Raw genomic sequence first — 20,596 nt, 5'->3', positions numbered from 1 at the left:
AGGGTGATGCTGCACTATGTGGTGACTTACTTCAAAAATTGAAAAGCATGTTTAACCCAAGTTTGTCTAAAACACCATGAGAAATAATACTTTCTTTCCAAACCTGAATAACTAAAAATCTCTTCTTGGAACCAAAATGCATCACAGGCAGTCAACTGTTTTTTACTAGCGGAAGAAACAAAGTTATTAACTGAACACTGCATTATTTGCCCCCAAAAGGATGGAGCAAGCTGCAAGGGATATGGTGGATACCCACATCCATACACAGGCACTAAAGAAGCTCCATCCTGCCAATAGCTGATCACCTCCTTCCCTGACCAGGTCCATCCTCCTCCCAAGTGTGTTTCATGGGACAGGTTGCTGGTAAAGAACACTCAGGAGCTTCAGTGTTAGTCCTGAGCGACCTGGATCCTCCAGGGCCACACATGAACTTCTTTAACGAACTAAAGAAGAGTCTCACAACTGCTTCAAACCACCTCTTTCATAAACCAACCAGAGAAGACTCAGAGGTAGGGCACTTGTGGTTTTAAGGATCAAAGCTAAACCTCCTTTCAGGAGCAGTTCTTAACATAATGGATTGATGAGACTGTTCTTCCACATTTTTACTTCCTGAACTAGAAAACCAAAGATCAAGCTGTAAGAAGCAAAGATCATTCAAAAAGCAAGAGCTGGCAAAACTGGGCTAAATAAAAAGAAGCAATGCCCTGGACTAGTAAATTAAACCAAAACATGGGAAAAAGGAACCCAAAAGGCTTAGAGAATTTGCTGAGAGTTTAAAAAAAAACAAAAAAACAAAAAACAAAAAAAACCTATATATACACATGATTTACAAAGCAAGCAGTTTATTCCAAGAATAGAAATGAAATACGGGTCACTTCTGCATTCTTAATCAAAATACCACAGTATTCCTGTTAGCAGACTTAATCTGGGATTCAGTTTTATTTAGACCAAGTGGTCAATCTGGATGCAAACAGAAAGCTTCTCCCATGCTGTGCACTATCCTACAGGAAGTCACATGGTGACAGCTTTAACTTGCATTTATCAAGACTTCAGGCAGTGGGTTTCATCATTAGAAAGGATGAGGGGGAAGAGGCAGGATTAATGTAAACTACAGCTTTGCTACACAAGTAAGAGCCATTGAAAGATGGTGAAGATTTTGTGATAACTGTCTCTCTTGGTTTCCAAGGAAAAGACTGTTGAGTTTGTTGGATTTTAAACTAATTTGCACAATATTAACAAAAATATAGACAGGCACAAATAAAGTGCAACATGCCACGAAGTACAAAAAGGGTTATTTCCTTCAAGGACCTGAATATTCAAGAGATGAGAACAATTTAATAGCTTTCCTTATTCCTGCACATTATACCTCCTTCCCCACGTCCTTTAATAAAAAGCAAGGAACCCATCAAGCCTCTTTTCCCAACACATACACCTTCTTGTCCTCAGTGGTGGGAATACTTGTTGAGGTAGGTATAAGCATCCTGGTCTCCCTCCCATTTCAACACAGCCCAACTCCAACAGTCAGCTTAAGAACCAGCAATGACAAACTGTAACAAAGTAACACTAACAAAAGTAACAACAGTAACAAAGTACCAGTAACAAAAGTAACAAAGTAACAGTAACAAAGTAACAAAGTACCAGTAACAAAAGAGGGGAGCTAAAAGAGTTACAAAGTCACCTCTCAAAAGCATGACACATGGGAGAGTGGAAAGCCACCATCTGACCCAGTGATGCGCGTTATGAACTTTCCTGTTCTGGCTGTAAATAAGCATACAGAAACTATCACTACTCCTATTACAGTGCAAGACTGCTTAGTGCCTTCCACTGCTCTACAGGCTTCAGGATTCTTTTGGAAGCTTTCAACAGCATAGAGAGGAGCATTTCCTCCAAGGAAACACACACACATTGCTAATGAAAGCAAATTAATTGGGGAAAGTGTGTGTCCATGTAGGAGGGGAATATTTTGCTCTCACTACCACTGCTGAAGAAACTCATTCTCATAGCAAGAATAGAACTGCTTGCAACTCAGCCACCCCTTTTGGATGAAGCTTTCTCAGCTTCAGTCTGAAAAGACCTCCTGCAGTCCTCTTCACATCACTATATCAGAGCCCCATTCAGACCCTTCTCCCACAGTAACAGCAATTGTGGAAAGCAGGCAGTCATTTCTAACCGCATTTTGCTCGTTTCTCAAAGCATCAATTCAGTTTCCCCTTTTAACAAAATAATAGCAACAATAAATAACAATGATTATGATGATAATTAATAATAAAGAATATCTCTACTTGCCTGAACATCGAAGTCTGGAAGGAGGCGAGTGATAGCCTGTGAAGAGATTTTAAAGCATTAATTCATGCAGCTTTTGCATCTACACCCATGTTCTAACCCACTGGTTCTGCACTCAATAAGGGTTTTATCCTAGCCAAAAATTAGTCTCTGGGAGGCTGGCTGGACACAGAGATCCATTTCAACTTGTGACCAGCCATCAAGTGTTACTGACAAGCTCATGTGCCCATGGAGGGTCTCCACCTAAAAGGAGTTGGGTGATAATCCTCCCCACCTCCAGTAGTCTAAGAGGCTTATAACTTCAAGGGAAGAAGTATCTTCCAGTGACCTGCTTCTACTAAAACAAGGAAGAAATCAAACTTGTATTTCCACTGGAGGGCTGTAAACAGAGGGAAGAGCAGAGCAGACAAGCAAACATCTTGTATCTGCAGAGTACAATAGAGAAACCAAAGCTTGCAAAAAGCATTGTGATAAAAAGCAAAGTTTAGGATCCTGGCAAGGAGATCACTTAGTCTCAGAAGCCCAGGTAAATTAAGGATGAAAGATGCTGAAGCAATACTGTTGCCATCTTGGGCAATATTGTCTTAGTGGACATCAAAGCATTGGAGTCCAACTTGCAGTTATGACAGGACTCTAGAGCCATGATCTTTAGGCAATTGGGCAGTGTGTTGTACATACAAAAAAGTAGCTAAAAAGCTGGCTGAGTTTGTGGAAGTCATTTTAAACCACCTTAGCATTAGACAACATGCTAGGTTTTAATTTTGCTGGTCTCACAACCTTTTAAACATAGCTGGTCTCATACACTGGTGTGCCAGTGGGGTTGAAAGGAATAACTATATGTGGCATCCATATAGACAGCATATGAAATAAGACTCAACTTCAGAAGAAAGCTAAGCACAACTTTTGAGTGCACCATCAAGTCCACACCAACTCCACTGTTAACCTTAGCATATGCTGAGTGTCTTTTGGGGCAATCTTTTCCACTACTCACAATACATTTAGTAACTCCCTTCATCTGAAGAATGGCCAGAGAAGAAGTCAGACTCTGTGCCAGTTTCTCCACATAGAAAAAACTTAAAGGTAATACCATAAATAAAAGCATATAGGGCTCATTTTCAGGTTTCCAGCTTTTGATCTATGTGATACAGACACCAAAGAAGCTAATCAGTGTTTTAAGGTATTTCTGAACTTTGCAGCAAAGGCATTTAGTATGCATAGGACTCTGCTTAGTATCTCCTTTGCTTTGCTGTTACTGAACAATATTGGCATTAAAAAGGGATGCTAGTCTCTGAAACATTTGAGTGCTGCATTCACTGGTATCCAAACAAGCTCTGCTTTCATGCAATGTCCTTGGCAGAGGAGCTGTGTTTAAAGTTGCTCAAGCAGTTTCAGTGCAGTTTGCAAGTGCAAACAATTTTCTGAAGTGTTTACGCAAAAGAGGTAGGGAATAGAAAATAAAGTAGCAGAAATGGAGCAATGAATAGTTCTAGTGTAGAAAACGAGAAAAAAGCCCAGCAAGGTTATACACCTCATTGTCAAGAAATAAAATCCTTGGGAATGAAATAAAAACTAGGTTTGTGTCAAGAAAAAAGCTGAGAGGTTCTTTCATGTATTGCAGTGATTTATTTGCCTTGAGCATACCACAGCACAGAGCATTGCTGCAACTGAAGAGTCAGATACTGAGCCCAGATGCTATGGGCAGATGTCTGAATAAAATGGTGAAAAAAACCCCAAACAAATGGAAAGAAATACAAGCAAAAAAAAAAAAAAAAAAAAAAAAAAACAAATCAAAGAGGATAGGATGTTGTGATGTTTCTCCACTTCTCCACTGCAATGCCAGCAAAAGGCTGCAGCTCATGCACACCCAAGCCAACTGCAGACCTGATAGCGCTTTGGCTGTAACTCATCTCAGCGCAGTTATAGAGGACTAGATGGGGCACAGTTGAACCTCTGGACCCAGACGTGCCCAAGGGGAAAGTAAAGGCTCTCTCTGTGCCTCCTTTAAAGGCAGCTGACAAAACAAATTCTTTATATTTGCATTGAAGTCTATATGTATAGACAGACTTCTATGAGATAGCCATTTGGAATGATGTCAATTGAGCTAAAGACACCCAGAGCATTCAAATTCAGAAGAGAAAAAATACCACCATCAGATCAGCATTAGAGACGAATAAAACCACAGGCCAAAAAAGATCAAACAATTAAGTCTTGGTTTTGCATTACTTAAAAAAGCCCCACACTTTCTCCATCTCCAGTTGCTTTTACTTGTTTCTTCCATACAATATGTTAGAATTAACCTAAGAACACACACACAGTTCTAACAGCAGCCCTGAAATAAAATGCATAAGCTCTAAAAAGCTTTAATTACCTCCTCCTTCTCCACCAGAGGTTTCACCTCCGTAAGGTGAGCATCCTGGAACTCTGTTGACATGGTCAGTAGCTGATATCTGTAAAGATGAAAAAAGATTTGTTCTCAGCTTGCATCAAAGATGAAATACAGGAACAAATAAAGGTTCTGCTCCACCCACACACCCCAGCAGTGACCCACTGTCTCAGATTATAGTTTAAAAGACCTCTGGCAAGAAGGTTATGAACCTCTCGTAAAATGCCTCCCTGGTTTATTTATATATACACACACTCCTGCACAATACAAGATTAAAGAAATATTAAGGCTGTGAGATCAAACAAAAGTTTGGCAGCTTCAAGACAGGGAATGAATGAGGAAAAGGGGTAGGGACCAGTATGGAGAGTGTCATGGAAACTGTCATTTCACAGGTGAAAGGAGGCACAACCAAATTTCCAGAGCCACCTTCTGAAATTAGCTTGAATAATTGTCTCTGACATTCTTTTCTTCCTTTTTTTGATACAGGTTCCCTCTCCATTATTTACCATAAGAAAACTGGAAGCTTATTAGCATCACTTTACTCTTAGATCAATGTGCTCCGTTCTTTGGGACAGAAACACCACCTTGGTCTGAACAAACAGTACCAAGTAAAACAGACAGTCCTTTAAGGGGACATCTACAAGATCCATTTCCAGAACTGCCAAAAGAAGGAACAAGACTGCTGTATCCTGCTGTAGGAAAGGACTGGCATTGTGATTCCACCATCTGTGGGAAACTGAATTGAATTAGGCCAAGCCCCAGAAGAGGTGACTGCTAAGGCAGAGCCAGTTGTGCTGCAGGTACAGTGCACCTTTTGCATTTAGACCAAGAGGCATCTCAGCATCACATCAGTGAGCTAAAAAGAACTGCATGTTGTCATCCACTTGACAAAGACAAGGTGCCAGAGACAGAGGGCTGTTCCCTGCAAAGCTCTAATGAAACAAGCAGTTTTCACGAGAAGCCAGAACTGTTTTAACAGCAAGATGACAAAGTATATTTATTGCCTATCCTCTGCCTGCTGGAGAAATTCCTATCATTGTGTGGGTTTGGGACATCCTTGGACAGAAAAAAAAAAAGGATATTTATTAACTACACAACTATAGTACAAATCAATTATTTACTTTCTAAGAAAAGCTTAGAACTGTCTCAAGTGAAACCTATGAGTAAGTGTGCTCATAAAGCGAGTCAAAAGGTTGAAACATGTTTAAGAATTATTGACTGTGTTAACTGCAAATACTATTAACAATTTTCCTGAAGATACACAGCTACAGAACACAATTTACATAGATCCTTTAAACCATGTTTCTCACCTCCTGATTTAAATCTGATTTAAGCCAATCAACCCTGTCTACAGAAATGACCTGGTGCTCAAGAAAGGCTGTGATGCCCACAGGAACATCCATGGGTCAGCTCAAGACACTTTTCTCTGTGTAAAGATGCTCTAGTGAGAAAAGATGTAAGATGACTGGATGCTGCAGGAAGCTTAAAAGTGGTGCACACACACATTAAGAAAGTTAATGCTGAAAAAGCACTGGCATCCATGTATGTACAAACAGCTTCAGATTTTAGGAACCCTTCTTGCTAGCTATGCAATTGGGTGGATTTTTGATCAAGAGTTTGACTGGGGATTTTAGGCATATAGAAAAGCTTCAGGAATATTTAACCCCTTCCACCTGAGACATTGGGATAGGAACAAAACTGCCAGTAACTTGTAATCCAAATTTACCAGAAAGTACCCGAGTCAGAAGAGTCAATGCAGAGTTAAGCCCTCAGCAGTCACTCCAATTCACCCTTTTCCTCCAGATTTTACAGTCAGTTCTGTCCATTACAGATTTTAATCACGAAGAACAAGCAAAAACCAAGTTTGCCAAAACTTCAAGCAACTGAAAGTGACATCTCAGAAATAGTGCTGCTTATTTTCATGATTACGACCATCTACGTAAGCTGTCATTCCACACAGTGACCAATTGCGCATGGCAGAGGGGGAAGATTAAATGCCTTTGCAGTTAAAAACATTTACACACAATTGCACCCAACACAAATGGCTTTATGCAATTCAACAAATTAAGACAGAAATAGCACCTTGATGTTGCACCTAATTTTGCAACAGGGATTTTTCCATGTTTTCCCTATAGGGGAGGAAAGCAAGAAGCCAGGTCCCCTGCAGTTTTCCAGGAAGAAGTGGCCCAGGGAACAAAGCCACAGCAAGTGTTTGTGGAAGAAAGTTGTTTACATGGGATAGTTTCAGATTTTCAGGGACTCGGAGCATTGACTACAAATGACCAGAAAACCTGTGCCAACAAGAACAAGATGGGTGCCTTTTATAGCCTTAGAAAACAATCCTGTTTTTATAATAGTTCAAAGTTGTTGCTCTATGTTTCCGAAAGTACCAGCACTAGGAAGTGCTGACCAGCAGATTACACGACTGCCATAAAGTCAGCTGAACAAAGGCCCAACATGTACCAAGTCCTTCCTTTTGGAAAGATACCAGATATTGGAGCCACATAATGTTTTCAGATGAGGCTCTGGGTTTTCCTTCTCTGCACCAGGAATACCTGACGCATTCCTACCAAGAAACAACCTTGTGATAAGGCAGCACAACAACATGCTGTTTGTTCATGAGCGCTGGCAAACAAAGCCCTGCTATCTGACAGCACTGTAAAAAACATCCGATTTCCCAGAGAGAAAGATGCTGGGAAAGTGGTTTTGTACCACCTCTTTTCAGCACAAATTTTGTGATCTCTAAATAGGTGCTTTGTGCTCCCCCCATTGTGTGAGAGTAGCTTGAAGCTAATGTAACTGTGTAATGCTCCTAAATAGATAACTGTACAAACATTCCTTCATACATATTTCAAGGCCTCACAGTGCAAAAGACAAAGTTCATTTGTATCTACCAACAGTAAAGTTGCCAACTCAAAGAAAACCAACTTTTTTCACTCAACTTGGCCAATTCTGCCTGCTGAGAGGCCCCAAGGACCACCTCCATCCATTAAACACCCATCACCCTGCACCCAGGTATCAGATACCATTATTGCTCAGCGGATTAAGTTTCTAAACAATTGTACTTCTAACTAACCAAAAAGTAAAGTTTTAAGGCACCTTTACAGCTGGCAAAGTGCTTTAAAACTCATCAGATTCACCTTTGCCAACTAGAAGGAAAGGCATTAAAGCAGCCTCTCAGAACAAAGTGGGCATGGGGAACAGTGAAATCATCTGTGCAGTATTATTTTCACCAATTTCATTCAAAGAGGCTTTTCTATACCCATTCCAGCCCAAACCCAAAACCACTGCAGCAAGTGTCATAACCAAAGCTCAGGAATCATTTTACTGAGCCCTATTATTTTGCTCTTAAAGGTTCAGGCTATATACACTGTCCCTCTGCATCATTGCTGAAGCCTTGTTTTGGCAGCAGGGAACAGAGGATGGATGTGCAGCCTGGCTTTGCACAAGGATCCCTACAAAAATGTTAAGAAGCCACATATGAGGTCACCCATCCTCAGACACCAGCAGTGTTGCAATCACAAGTACCAAACATTAGGTAACCCTGAGATACGTGACCAAATTCACTCCTGAGCTTGGAATGAAACAAGTTCAACTGATGACACACATGGTTGTCCAAGGTGTGCATCATCAAGCATGATGTTTCACATTCAAAAAGGACTGGGGGAATTGCTACCAGCACTCTATGATTTACCTTTGCTCTCATACCCAACTGCTTCTTATTTACATGCTATCATGGAAAACAAAGAACAGGAAAAGACTCCTGCCTGTTTCATAAATGCAGCACTTTCTTCAAAACAGCTTGTTTAAACACGGGCTGCAGAGGTTATTGTCGTTTTGAGTACAACCTCACCAGAGCAGCCTGATGGCATTTCCATATTCACAGGCCAAGCAATCACTATATATGTATTATATACTCATGAGCATCTAATGGCAAAGAGGGAGAAGACGATGGGCACCAAGGGTCACAGCTTCCAGGCACTGATGTTCTCTCTTTGGAAGGAGAGGGACCACATGAGACTTCATCTCCAAGACCAGACATGGCAGGTGTTTCCAAACCAGCCACATGACTCTGCCCTTTATCCCTTGAAAGACACAAGCATCTTCAGAGCTCAGGCACCAAAACAAGTAGGAAGGACATGGGTGGCAATTTGAGGCTTTGAACATCTGCAGCAGCTCAAAGCACTGTTGAAGAAGCATAGATGAGGCAAGGATGGAGAGAGCTAAGATGTATCCACAGCTCTGAAAAGTTGATTAACAAAGATCCCCATCAGTTACAGGTCAGAAAAATAACCAAGGTGCTCAGACTTCTGATCATGAAGCCAGGAAAGCTACTGTGATGCTCAAACAGCATTTGAGCCTTAAATATGGTCAGACCTCTTCCAGTCATTAACAGTAAATACTGCAAACTAGCCTGGCACCAAAATAACAGGAAAGCAGCTTGTGAAAACTTATGTCCACTTGTCTCTCTTTAGTGGAGACAAGTTAATAGCACCCATGTATGGTTATAGTCCATATACAGTGCACGCTATCATTAAGTGTGGTTTACATTTCAGACATTTTATAATAAACTTGACAAATCCCATCTTCCCACTTGTGATTCATTTGAAAATGATGCATTTTGCAAGCATCCAAAGCAGTTCATGCATAAGCATCTGCCCACACTCTGCCCTGTTTAAGCTACTCTTTGTTACGGGCACTGGTCACGAGGTCCTTTGTGTGCTGAGTTACTGATTTTCTCTGACATAATTCTGACAATAAAGCATGGAAGAGGTTTTATAGCAGTTCCTTCCCTTTCTAAAAAGGCAGACAGCTTTTGACAGTAAGTAGCACCTGGCTAAGCAGTCTGAGCAGCAAGTGAAGACACTCAACTACTCCGGCCTCTCTGGGTTTCCTTAGCCTCTGGTTATATATGATTATCTCAGTTAGCAAGTAAAAGTTAATACCCTGACACAAAGTAACCCTTTAATAACCTCAAGTTTCAACTCAGAAAAGGTCAGGAATCAAAGCATTAAATATCAGGGAACTGTGACAACTACCCTGCTCTGTGGGCTCTGGTTCACAGCTGTCCTGAGAACCACCATCACCCAGCCCTCTTCAAGCACAGCACATTGCCAACACTCAGTTTAATTACTTCTTATTTGTTTCTAACCAATTTGCTTTTATTTCCTTTCAATCCCCTTTGTGAGCTGCTCCACAAGCATGCTTTAGTGAAGGCTCTAGTTGAAAATAAGCTGGCAACCAAGGGAAAAGGAGAGGGTTTAGGAGCATAAAGTAGCAGAACAGTGATTTTCAAAGCTAAAAAGCAAGAAGGGCTTAAAGTTTTAGCCACTTTTAAGTTTAGACTTATGCTGTGTGCTAATCAATCTGATTAGGGAACTGGAATGTTTCAGCTGAGAACTTGAGCCTTGTGCCAAGTAACAACCAGGAGAAGGTTGTGAAGAAAGAGCCAGCAGCTGATACCACCCAGACCAACAACACACAGGTCTGGGTCTGCAGCATCCCCAAGGCTTTGGCATATCCATGCAGTTAGAAAGAGGATCTTCAGGCTCATCTCCACCCCTTTTCTCCTGGTTGTTTTTCACTTGTACAACTGGCACAGAGCTGTTGAGCTGCAATTGCTTCAACATCAGACACAGCCTTTAAACTGCCAGTTCCTCAGACCAGGGACTGGTTGCTCTTCAAACACATGATAGGCTCTGGCAGCTGCACACTGATAGTAGCATCAAAACAAAGTGAGCTGGAAGCAAGCCTTCTGTCTACTCCGCAGATGTTGAGCAAGAAAACTGCTGCAACACAGCTTGCACAATCCCCTCGCTGTGGGATGCAATGATGAATGTTCCTTGGAAAGCTCAAGGTCCTCCCAATCCTTCACAGGAGCAGAAATTGGCTTTGTGTGCGCTACCCAAAGTTCATGTCTGCTGTCCCCATCACACCTATGCTGGACACCCCTCTTGTCCCCCCCCACCCCAATATAACAAGCAGGTATTCTATTCCTAGCTGGCAGGGATGCCTTTCTCACTGTTGCTGCAATCCCTAATACTACTTACATTATCATATCACAACCCCATGAGGGACAGATTACAAACCCTAATAAAGCTCTATGAATTCCATGTTTCTTTAGCATCTGGCACCTGAATCTGCTTCTGGTCACACCTCTGTGAGAAGTGGTTATCTCCAACAACGTGAAGTTTCTTTAAGCAGATTAAAATTACTGCTGACTCCTGGGAATTTGTCATCCCAGCTTCCCTCTTCAAGCAGCCACTGCTTACTGTTGACATGGCTGCAAACAGTCCTTGCAGGCCATGATGGCAGAGGGTGGAGACAGGGGAACCCAGGGTTTTGGTAAGAAATGTTACATCTGCAGCCTAAGGTGACTTGGAAACACATTATGCCCATTTGTGCTGGTGCCAGTGTTGCACTTCAGCTTTAAAGGACTCCAGGCTGTGGGTGGCAGCACTGCAGGGTGGAAAGAGTGAAGAACCTTCTCCAGCTTTGTTTTCTTACCCCACCAATCAGCATGTCTCCTTCCACTGCCCCAGCACCCTCCTAGCATCCTCCCAACATCTTCACATCCATCCCACTCCTCCTTCAGCTGGCTGCAAACATAAAGGTTTTAAGCAAAGACTAAAGACAATGCTTTGGTACAGAACCAGACACCTGCATTGCACCTAAGTGCTAGACTGGGCTTTGGAGGCAGATTAAATAACAAATGCTGCAAAGATGCAACTAGGCATTCCATTGCATGGAAGAAACAGCTTCTGTCACAAAGTCTGCTGTCTAAACAGACAAGAAACAAGCTATTGTCCCTGCAGCTCACCAGTGTCAGGCCATGCTCACCACCCCCTCCTGTTCTCAATTCTCCATGCTTTAATAGTTCATAGCTTCTGCCCAGCTGCAATTGCTTCAAAAAGGGGGTGGTTCCATGCAAGTTAGAGGCAAAAGAACACACCAAGATTATTCGAGAAGGGTCAGGCTCAAAGTATACACAGAGATGAGGAATGTTCTCTGGCTCTCTAGGTTGTATCCTTGCAAGTGTGTAGTGATTTCTTAACCACTCGTCTTAAGACGAGTACTTAAGTTACAAAACATCACAGCTAAGGCTGATGATGTATCTTAATTTCAGTTTACTCATTAGGTCATATTATACAGGTTGCAGCTTCCGAGTACATACACAACATGTTCTGCCACCTATTACAATTGCTTGCTCATCGCTATTTCAAGTACTCTTTATAAACCCTGCCAAGATATCATGGGAAACTTCAACCCTGACAAGTGTCTGGAGGGTTTTTGTTTGGTTTTGAGAAGAAAAGCATAATTTATGGGTATTATTTTGTTCCTGTGAGCTCCCAGTCCCCTTTTCTGGGATGAACTTCAGCATTCTAGATCTTAATCTGGACTCAAACTTTGCACAAGTGGCCACTGAGTTAAGGACCCATCTTTCATTCTTCCCATGAATGTCTCATTATGAAATTACCCAAATTTAAGCATTTGCACATGCTGAAGTGCTGAGGACTAGATTTGGGTAAGAGTCTTCCATTGCCTGCAAGCCTCAACACCTACAGATACAATATGATCTTTCCAAGGACTGAGCACACTCTTGCCCATATCACAACAGAAGAGACTGGGTGAGGGAGTCCAAGTCAGCACCACGCAGTGCCAGAATACTTATTGTTTCCCAAAACAAGGCCTTTCAAAATCCTTTAAAGTGGACAAAAAGCAATTCTTCATCCTCAGCTGACTTCTTTCAAAACCTCACCCATCCATGCTCCAGGTTAACATCTATTATATCACACAGAGAACTTGCCACTTTCCAGGCTGTGTTTACAAGAGGGGTTGGGGTATGTATGCCCGAGTTTTTATGGAAGAGTGGGATTTTATACACAACTTCATAAAATTCAGCATGCTTCACATGGGAAAATGAGATGGTCTTATATTAAATTATCTTAAATTGAATCAAAATTCAATCATTTTGAATTTGCTTGATATAAGGCATCATCGTAAAACTGCAGTGTTTCTTCATAGACTAGTCACATAACCATGTTGCAAGTTTGGCTAAGGACACAAATGCATCTTAAAATTTAGCAGGGATACATTACACACAATATGCAATAAACAAAACATATTTAGAGCACTTAAACTATAGCAGTAGGGAAATGACATCATTATTTTGACAAGGTGCACAAGAGCTTCCTGAAGGAAGCAACCCCAAAATCCCACAGCAAAAGCAATCCTTCCTTCCTCTAATAGTGCATTTCCTGTCTGGATGTCTGCTTAGTGTATTCCCTTAAAAGTTGCATGCTACTTTACTGCTGAACTTTCCATTATATCTTGTACCTACCAATAAACACACATATGTATATAATAGAAGATATATTACCACTCTCTTGCTTTTCAACACCAACAAAGCCTTGTCAGGGGCATTACTGATTGAAGCCCCTTATCACTTAGGTTTTTGTTTCCTAAAAATCCCTATATCTTTACAGAGGGCAAGTTGTGAGTGATGAAATCGCAAGGACATAAAAACCACACACAAAAACTCCCAGGGATGGTTGATACAACATGGAAGGATTTGTTTTACAGTGCAACATGAAAACCTAACTGACTATGTCCTACTGTTTGCTCTTTCCATTAACTTTTACATCATCTGTACAGTAATAGCAGACTGGCCTTATATATCCATGGTAGAAAAGAAGCTAAAAGCTATACTTTTGAAGCTATACTTAGTTCAGACAGGAAGCAGCCAGTTAAAGGCTTGGAAAAATAGTGAATATCCAGCTTTAAAAACAGGGCTTGAAAAGGAAGATCTGCATTGACCAACTTCCAGCTACCAAAAAGTGGAAAAAAAAAACCCCTGACAGATGAAAAAGATGCATTAAAGTTGTGACAATTAACTGAAAGGAAGTACCTCAAAACCCAAAAGAAACATAGGAAACGTGATCAGCCACACAGACTTCGAGCAGTAAAACTGACATACATCCTGCTTTGTACAAACAGATACAGCTGTGGGAAACTTCATCGGCACAGGCAGTCCAGCTGTGCATCAGCAAGCACAGTGCGGAGCACCTCTGCATGGAGTACACCCCCTTTGACAACAAACTGCTGGGCATTATCCAAACACAACACTCTCATGCCAGCTGGGAAAGAAAACAGGCCTGATCCTGCAGCAACCCTTAGTTAAAAGTAAACTTATCTCCCTCATCATCCAACATAGAAGCGTCTGCATTTGACTCTGAAACTTGGATAATTGCAGGCTTTAATTTCTCTTTATTCCACACTTGCTGTGCTGGATTAAATGGCAAATAATAGTACTGATTCTTATGGATGTTCAGCACTGAGTTAAATTATATCATAATAACCGTTTAATGATATATGATCACATATTCAGGAGAAGCTGTGAATGGTTCCTTACTGCTGTTCCAACTCTGCAGCCAAAAGGAATTAACAATAGGGATTACCTCCCACTGAAGTCACCCAGGGCTCTGGAAGTGACCCAGATGTGAGAGAAAACAACCCTCCACCACCATTTGAGAGAAACGATCAAGTTCAATAGCCATTATATTCATAGCCATTGATTTCCAAGAAGCCTAACCCAGATTTTAATCATCCATAGCAACACACACACCAAACCTGAAAGGGCAATTGCCTTATTCTCAGCTTTTTAAACAGCTTCAGAGCATTTTCCATGACTTTCCAGTGCTAGCAAATAATTTACTTGCAACTTTCGGAACAGAGCATTTGACAGATGGCAGAGGGGTAGCTGCTGCTTCCTTGACCTGCTGAAGATCCACTCCCCATGCAACAGCCCAGGAAAGGCCTTAACCAAAGAGGCTTCGAGGCAGCACTATTACTCATTAGGTAAACTTACAAATGTTTACCTAAAGGGCAGGCTACAAACAATAGCATTTATTTAGTGAAACTGATAGGACAAATGGGGCTCTTCTGTACTTCTGCTTGAGACTTCTGGGCTCTGTGACATAACACGAAAGTTAGATGTAAACAGTCACCTGGAAGTCACACTTAATCTCACGAACCAGCATTTCATCCCTATTACTATCAAGCAGTTGCATCTCCTGGCTTTTGGAAGGTTTTCCTTTCAAGTGGTCAAACCAAAGCAACTAGAGACAGTCATTCCTGCTGCATAACACTGGGGCTGAGCTGATTCAGGCTGCTGGTTTCCCAGGCTGTACTCTCCCCTGACAGCAAATGGGCTTTTGCTGCTGTCAGCTTCCAGCTGTACACACGATGTGGTGCATCAGCAGTGTTTACAACTAGAATCTGTATTATTCAAGACTCTCACAGTTTCTAGTTGTCTCCATTCTGAAGAGCTTCAAGCCAGTTTCACCCTTTCCATATCTTTCTTTCACTCTTTGCCTATTTTGAAGCAATAAAAGCAGAAAATGTCTCATTAAATATATGCTCCATGTTTTGTGCAACAGATTTCAGGCTCTAATAAGGTTAAGTGAAAAAAACCCCAGTATTTTCTATGGGAAAATAGAAATTTGCCAAATTCCCTTAAGCTGGTCATTATGAGATGTATATTGCACTTCAAACAAATTAATCACTTAGGTTTAAGTATCTGAATCAGAGCTTTTCTCGCAACAGTTCACTGTTAATCCCACCTGAACTACAAGAGCAAATTACTCAACAGCCTTGTAACTATTTTTACCAGGCTCCCATGCCAAAGTGTTTCCCAAGATGCACGGTAATCTGCCCCCATAACCATCATAGTGCAAAAAGGAATATTCAAAGAGCAGAGCATCTCCCACTGAAGTACAGAAAATGGGTGAATCCTGCTGTTTTTACCAAGCATTCAAACAAGCTGCCCAGATGATCTCCCACAGTTTTAGCATTCCTTTTCTATTTTGGCCAGAACAAAAAAGCCATTGTGCAGGGCAGAAACAGACAAACTCGAGTCTGGTTTTGGGTGGTGCAGATGCTGGTTCCCAAACACAGGCAGGCGCATGTGGGAGCCCTCCCTCAGCAGCGGGTGTCACTTCTTTGTCTATTGCCAAATCCTGTGGACACCTGACACTTTGACATCTCTATCCTGCTGTCACTTGGGGTAAAACAGCCAATGAATGTAGGGAAGCAGAACACAAAACCTTCTTTCTAAGGGAAACAAATGAAAAACACAGCTTGTCAAGACCTTCTAGATCCCTCTCCCCCAGCCTGGTGCAAGGCCAGGCACGTCACAGAGTGCCCATTCCTAAGGGGATGAGTTCATCTCTCAGTTCACTGATTGAGAACTTTGAAACAAAACTTCCACAAAGTTTAAATCCAGCCTGTTCAGGTACCTCCTGAACTGCAGTGCAAGGAACCCCAGCTGAGAAGTTGTGATTTCCAGTTTCCCATGGCATCTGTACCTAATATTGTACAGTATAAACTGACCAGAATCCACACACACCCTAAGTGGTCTCATTACCACATTAAAACCTGTTTTCACTGCATCTGCATTTTCCATGGCAAAACACACACCAGTTCCTCCCAAGCACATTCATACATTTGTCTTCAAGGGCACAGAGATTAGCAGCACTCTGGAAACTGTAAAAACCTTTCAGAAGCACTTCATTTTTGCTGCATTTGCTCCCAAGTTTCACCATTTCATCCACAGCCATTAAAACCTTGCTGTGCGCAGGACATGGCACAGCATTAGCTGCCTGCTGTTTACCCACGTACTTGTGATAAAACCACACAAACTCTTAGACTCTGGTTAAAAGAGCATAGGTTTCCCTAATTAAAAGAAACCCACCACATGCTCGCAAAGACAAGTTCAAAGTGCACCAGCTTAACACCACTGGCTGACATTCTGATGCAAGACATGCCTTTAACAGCCAAGACTAAAAATGTTAAAGCAGGCGTCCTGTATGTTTACCTGAACCACTTTATAGCTCCTGTTTACAGGCTATGGCCATTGCTTACCCTCAACAATGAGTTTTTCAGCACCTGTGTATCTTTGACACACTTGGCCACAGCCACAAAAAGTTAACAAAAAGCGACAGTAAGTGAAAACAGTGCAACACCTTGCAGGGAACGTGGTCAGAAAGCTTTATGTTGTTTCTGATCTCTTCAAAGCCTCCACAACTGAATTTTTCTGTATGCAAAATACAGCTCCTATTTAAACAGGTAAATGAGGAGAAAATCATCTAAATAACACAGTTATTCTATTATAGTTGTATAGAATACAGTTATTCTACCTAAAACCTAAAAGTAGTCTTATTCTGGTGATAGGGTGCAAAATCAGGCACTGTGGTCTTTATAAAACAGTGAGCAATGCCAGTTTGCAAGTGTTTCATAGGAAAAACATAACACAATGGAAAGCACTAACCATAACATCCTCCCTCATTAAATGAAATTTCATCAGACCCAGTATGTGTCTGTGCCTCCACTGCAAACACTGCTTTGAAGTGCTCTGAACCGCCTGTAAACACGGATGGCAAACTGCACCTATCATCACACATGAAGACAATAACCCCACTGACACAAACGAGTAGTAAAGGCTGGATACACCAGTCTGTCCTCTGCTCCAAATCCAACGCCGAGCCACGAGAGCAGAGACACACAAGCAACAAGCGCCAGTAGTCAGCTTCCGCAGGAAAAGTGTGTGCCTTCATTTCACAGCTGTTCTCCAGCCCAGCCCGAACTCCTATGGCAGTGAAGCCTGGACTGTGGTAGCAACATCCAGCAGCTGCCCACATCAGTGAGAACAGCCAGGACACGGATCGGAGCACCCTGTCCGCTGCTCCCCCCGCACTCGCGGGACCACCACCCTGTTAAGAGCCACCCACTCCCTCCTCCGGCAAAGCGCTGCTTGGAATGAGGGGGGGAAAGGATTTATTTACAATGACAATAACAAGGAAGAGGATGATGCAAAGATGCGTCCATGGAAAAGCTGCGAGGTCCGCGGGGGAGTGGAGGGATGAATGGGTAGAGAAGTGGATGGATGGAGAGGTTTGCAGGTGGGTGTGTAGACGGAGGGAGCCTCCCTTACCTGCCGCGCTACCGCTGTCCTTGCGTCGCCGCCGCGCTCCAAACGCCACCCGCCCGCTGCCGTGGGGAGGATTTATAGCCCGCGCCCCGCCCGCCGGGCGGCGCTGCCCTCCGCCGCCGCCGCCACCGCCTCCTCGGCGGGAGCACGGGGCGGGTCACCACCCGTTCCGAGGCTCCGCCCGCCCGTCCCCGCGCCCCAGGGCTCCCCGGCGTCACCCGCAAACGTTTGCAGCGGCTGCACCCCGGGTGCCCGGTTTACACAAGGTCCCTAAATGTCCGAGGGGATCCCTGGTGCACACCCGCAAGCCCACATCCCCCTTCTTCCAAGTCGCGAGGCTCAGCGAGGGGGAGGATCACCTCTGACATCCGCTTTCCGAGCAAACTTTGGGAGCAGTGAACGGCTGAGACCTGCTGATCTGCTTCCCAAAGTGTTACCACGCCTGTGAGAAGGGCTTTCACACAGTTTGGTGAGAGGGTGTATGTGCAAGCAGTTTGCCCGAGGACCAAAAGAGTAGCAGTGGTGGGAAATGGTGAGCAAAGGACTTACACAGCAAGGTCCAGGCACAGGTGGTAAAAATCCTGTGGATGTGTGTACTGCTATGTAAAAATAAGTGTATTTAGCAGATCCTGAATTAAAAAGTCTTATGCGCATGCATTAATATGATCACTGGGAAGGAACTCTTATCACAGTAGAAAATAATGCCTTCACGTGTTTCTGATGAAGTTCAGAGGGTGAGCGGGTGCTGCAAGTGCTGTGTGAGTTTCCCAGCGCACAACACTTTGGCAAGGAGCGCAGCTAATCGTTTATTCCAAAAAGAGGCCCTCGCCTGCTGAGAAATGAATATCTCTATATACACAGTTCTGTGTAGCCACCCACTAAGGGGAGGGTTGAACTATGACAGCTTGAGTTGTTTTTTGTGTCTTCTATGTAAAGCACATTTACCCTATGTGTGATTTCACTTAACCTCGCCTTTATGGCAGGTTACAGTGACCCAGACTGATGAAATCACAGCATGTTATCATACTCCCTCATGCAGTGGACTGAAGAGGAAATCAGAAACTCCTGAAACGGTTAAACTCCCTGACTCTGTTTTCGTGGCTATACAATAAACTTATTAAGCCTTCTACTTATATAAAAGCTTGTTGCTGTTCAAATGAGTATTAGCTTCTCTCCTCCTGACCCAGCTTCTGCACCTGAGTCAGAAAGTGCTGCCTTTGGAAAAAGAACCCTGGAAAAAGTTCCTTTTTCCCCATGAAATGACAGGAGACAATATTGTGTAGCAATAACTCTTAAGTACCACTAAGTGAAGAATAAAGGAAATTCCTTACCATATTTTCTTACATTTGATTAGTTAATATCTTCAAGGAAAAGTGTTTCTAAAGCAACACAAGAGAAGCATTTGTCATTCTGAGATAGTGCTGCTCTCTGTATGCTTTCTTTGGTTTTGAATCCTTAAAGGTCTAACCTTTTTCATGCTCATTTTAAACTGTGAGACCAGGAGACCAATGAAATAATCACAGATAACTTAATTGAAGCCTGTTTTGCAGTCATATCTTCAAAATTATGTCATCAGATCACTGGCTTGCCGTGTTTGTTATGGAAGATGTGGCTAGCTCAGTGTTCTGGAGTTATGGAACAAGTGCAAATGCTAGAACAAGAAGATGGGCTTGACTCATTTTCCAGCAGATTAATACTTCCTTCATCTAATCATGAAACAAATTCCTAGCTCAAAAACATTCAGTCCTTCACAGAACAGATGTTGGTCAGTGTCTGAACTCTGTGGTTTGGCCCATCCTCAAGCAGTTTTCCAGTCTGCTGTGCCTGGCTGCTTTTTGGGGAAGGGGCTGAAAGCTCCAGAGTTTCAACTGGAATGAACTGTTTTGTTCAGTTTTGAAGCATTCCCACATTCCCTGTGCACTAAATGAAGACTTTTTCAGTAAAAACAAGTACTGAGTCTGGCATGAACTGGGGGACTGAAGTGTTTTCTTTTGCAGCGTGTTTGTTATTCACATCACATGGAGTGTTGGACCCTCAGATATGTTGAGGACAGGCAGGTACAAGATCCCGGGAGTCAATAGTTGCTAGCCCACATGAGCAGGAAAGCCTGAGGATGTGTGCATCCAAACTGAGCCTTCGCTAGCCCAAGCACTCTTCCCAGCTATTTTGCCAGTTATGCCTGAGAAATAACATGGTGATTTACAGTGTCTGAGGGTGATGGGTGGATTGCTAAAGAAAATGAAGTAATTCCAAAAATCCAAGTTAGGAAGTATTTTACTATGTGAAGATGTAATCGCTAACGTTTGTGCTTGGAGTTCCAAATCCTGCCATGTGCCAGAAAGGAGCACAGCTGAAATCTTGGGGAACATCATTCCCCTCTGCTTGACAAAGGCTACATAGAAGATAGGTAGGAAAACAGGCATTTCAATGCTTAGTTTGCCAGAGTGGCACTGCTGACACTGCAACAGCCACAGCCTCATTGAGTTTTTGAGTGCTGAGCTGCTCAACTGCTCACACTGCATTCCCATAGCTGCTGAGTGGCTCATGTACCAGAATCTGTACGTGTACAGACGTGTGTACTTTAGGAACCACTGTGTTAGGGAGACCAGACGAGCTGGCACCCACATGGGCCTACTGAAAAGCTGATGAGTACTTCTACTGTAAATATGATTTAATGCAGTACATTATCTTTATGCAGCTGGCATGCACTTGTTCTTTCCAGAAGAGCATCTCTATAGGGAGTGGTTGCCCTGACATAGGTGTCCATTCATGTACCAGTAAATGGGCTGTTCAAACTAACCTGAAAGCACAAACCCTCTCCAGTGCTCACTATGGCTTTCACTTGAGATTACAGCATAGGTCTCCATGGTTTTTAAGAGTAAAGTAAACAAGTCCTTGATTTACTGTTTTGTTTTACTGAGCTGGGTTATTGTAGGTATAAG

The 20,596-nt window shown here is 42.7% G+C and overlaps 1 protein-coding gene across 1 annotated transcript in view; it reads right to left on the bottom strand.

Moving 5' to 3' along the window:
- Positions 1–17,794, bottom strand: part of NDRG1 (N-myc downstream regulated 1) — a 38,970-nt gene extending 21,176 nt beyond the window's left edge. Inside the window, exons 1-3 of the mRNA XM_005143813.4 lie at positions 17,658–17,794; positions 4,652–4,730; positions 2,287–2,322 (exon numbers count right to left, since the gene is read on the bottom strand). Of these exons, the coding sequence (XP_005143870.1) occupies positions 2,287–2,322; positions 4,652–4,714 (99 nt within the window). The 5' untranslated portion in view covers positions 4,715–4,730; positions 17,658–17,794. The remainder of the gene's footprint in view (positions 1–2,286; positions 2,323–4,651; positions 4,731–17,657) is intronic.
- Between the last annotated feature and the right edge of the window lie 2,802 nt (positions 17,795–20,596).

This window comes from Melopsittacus undulatus, chromosome 1, assembly GCF_012275295.1.
Source record: "Melopsittacus undulatus isolate bMelUnd1 chromosome 1, bMelUnd1.mat.Z, whole genome shotgun sequence".
NCBI classification, from domain to species: domain Eukaryota; kingdom Metazoa; phylum Chordata; class Aves; order Psittaciformes; family Psittaculidae; genus Melopsittacus; species Melopsittacus undulatus.
The sequence above is the reverse complement of the archived record's forward strand: the minus strand, read 5'-3'. Positions and strand labels throughout refer to the sequence as shown.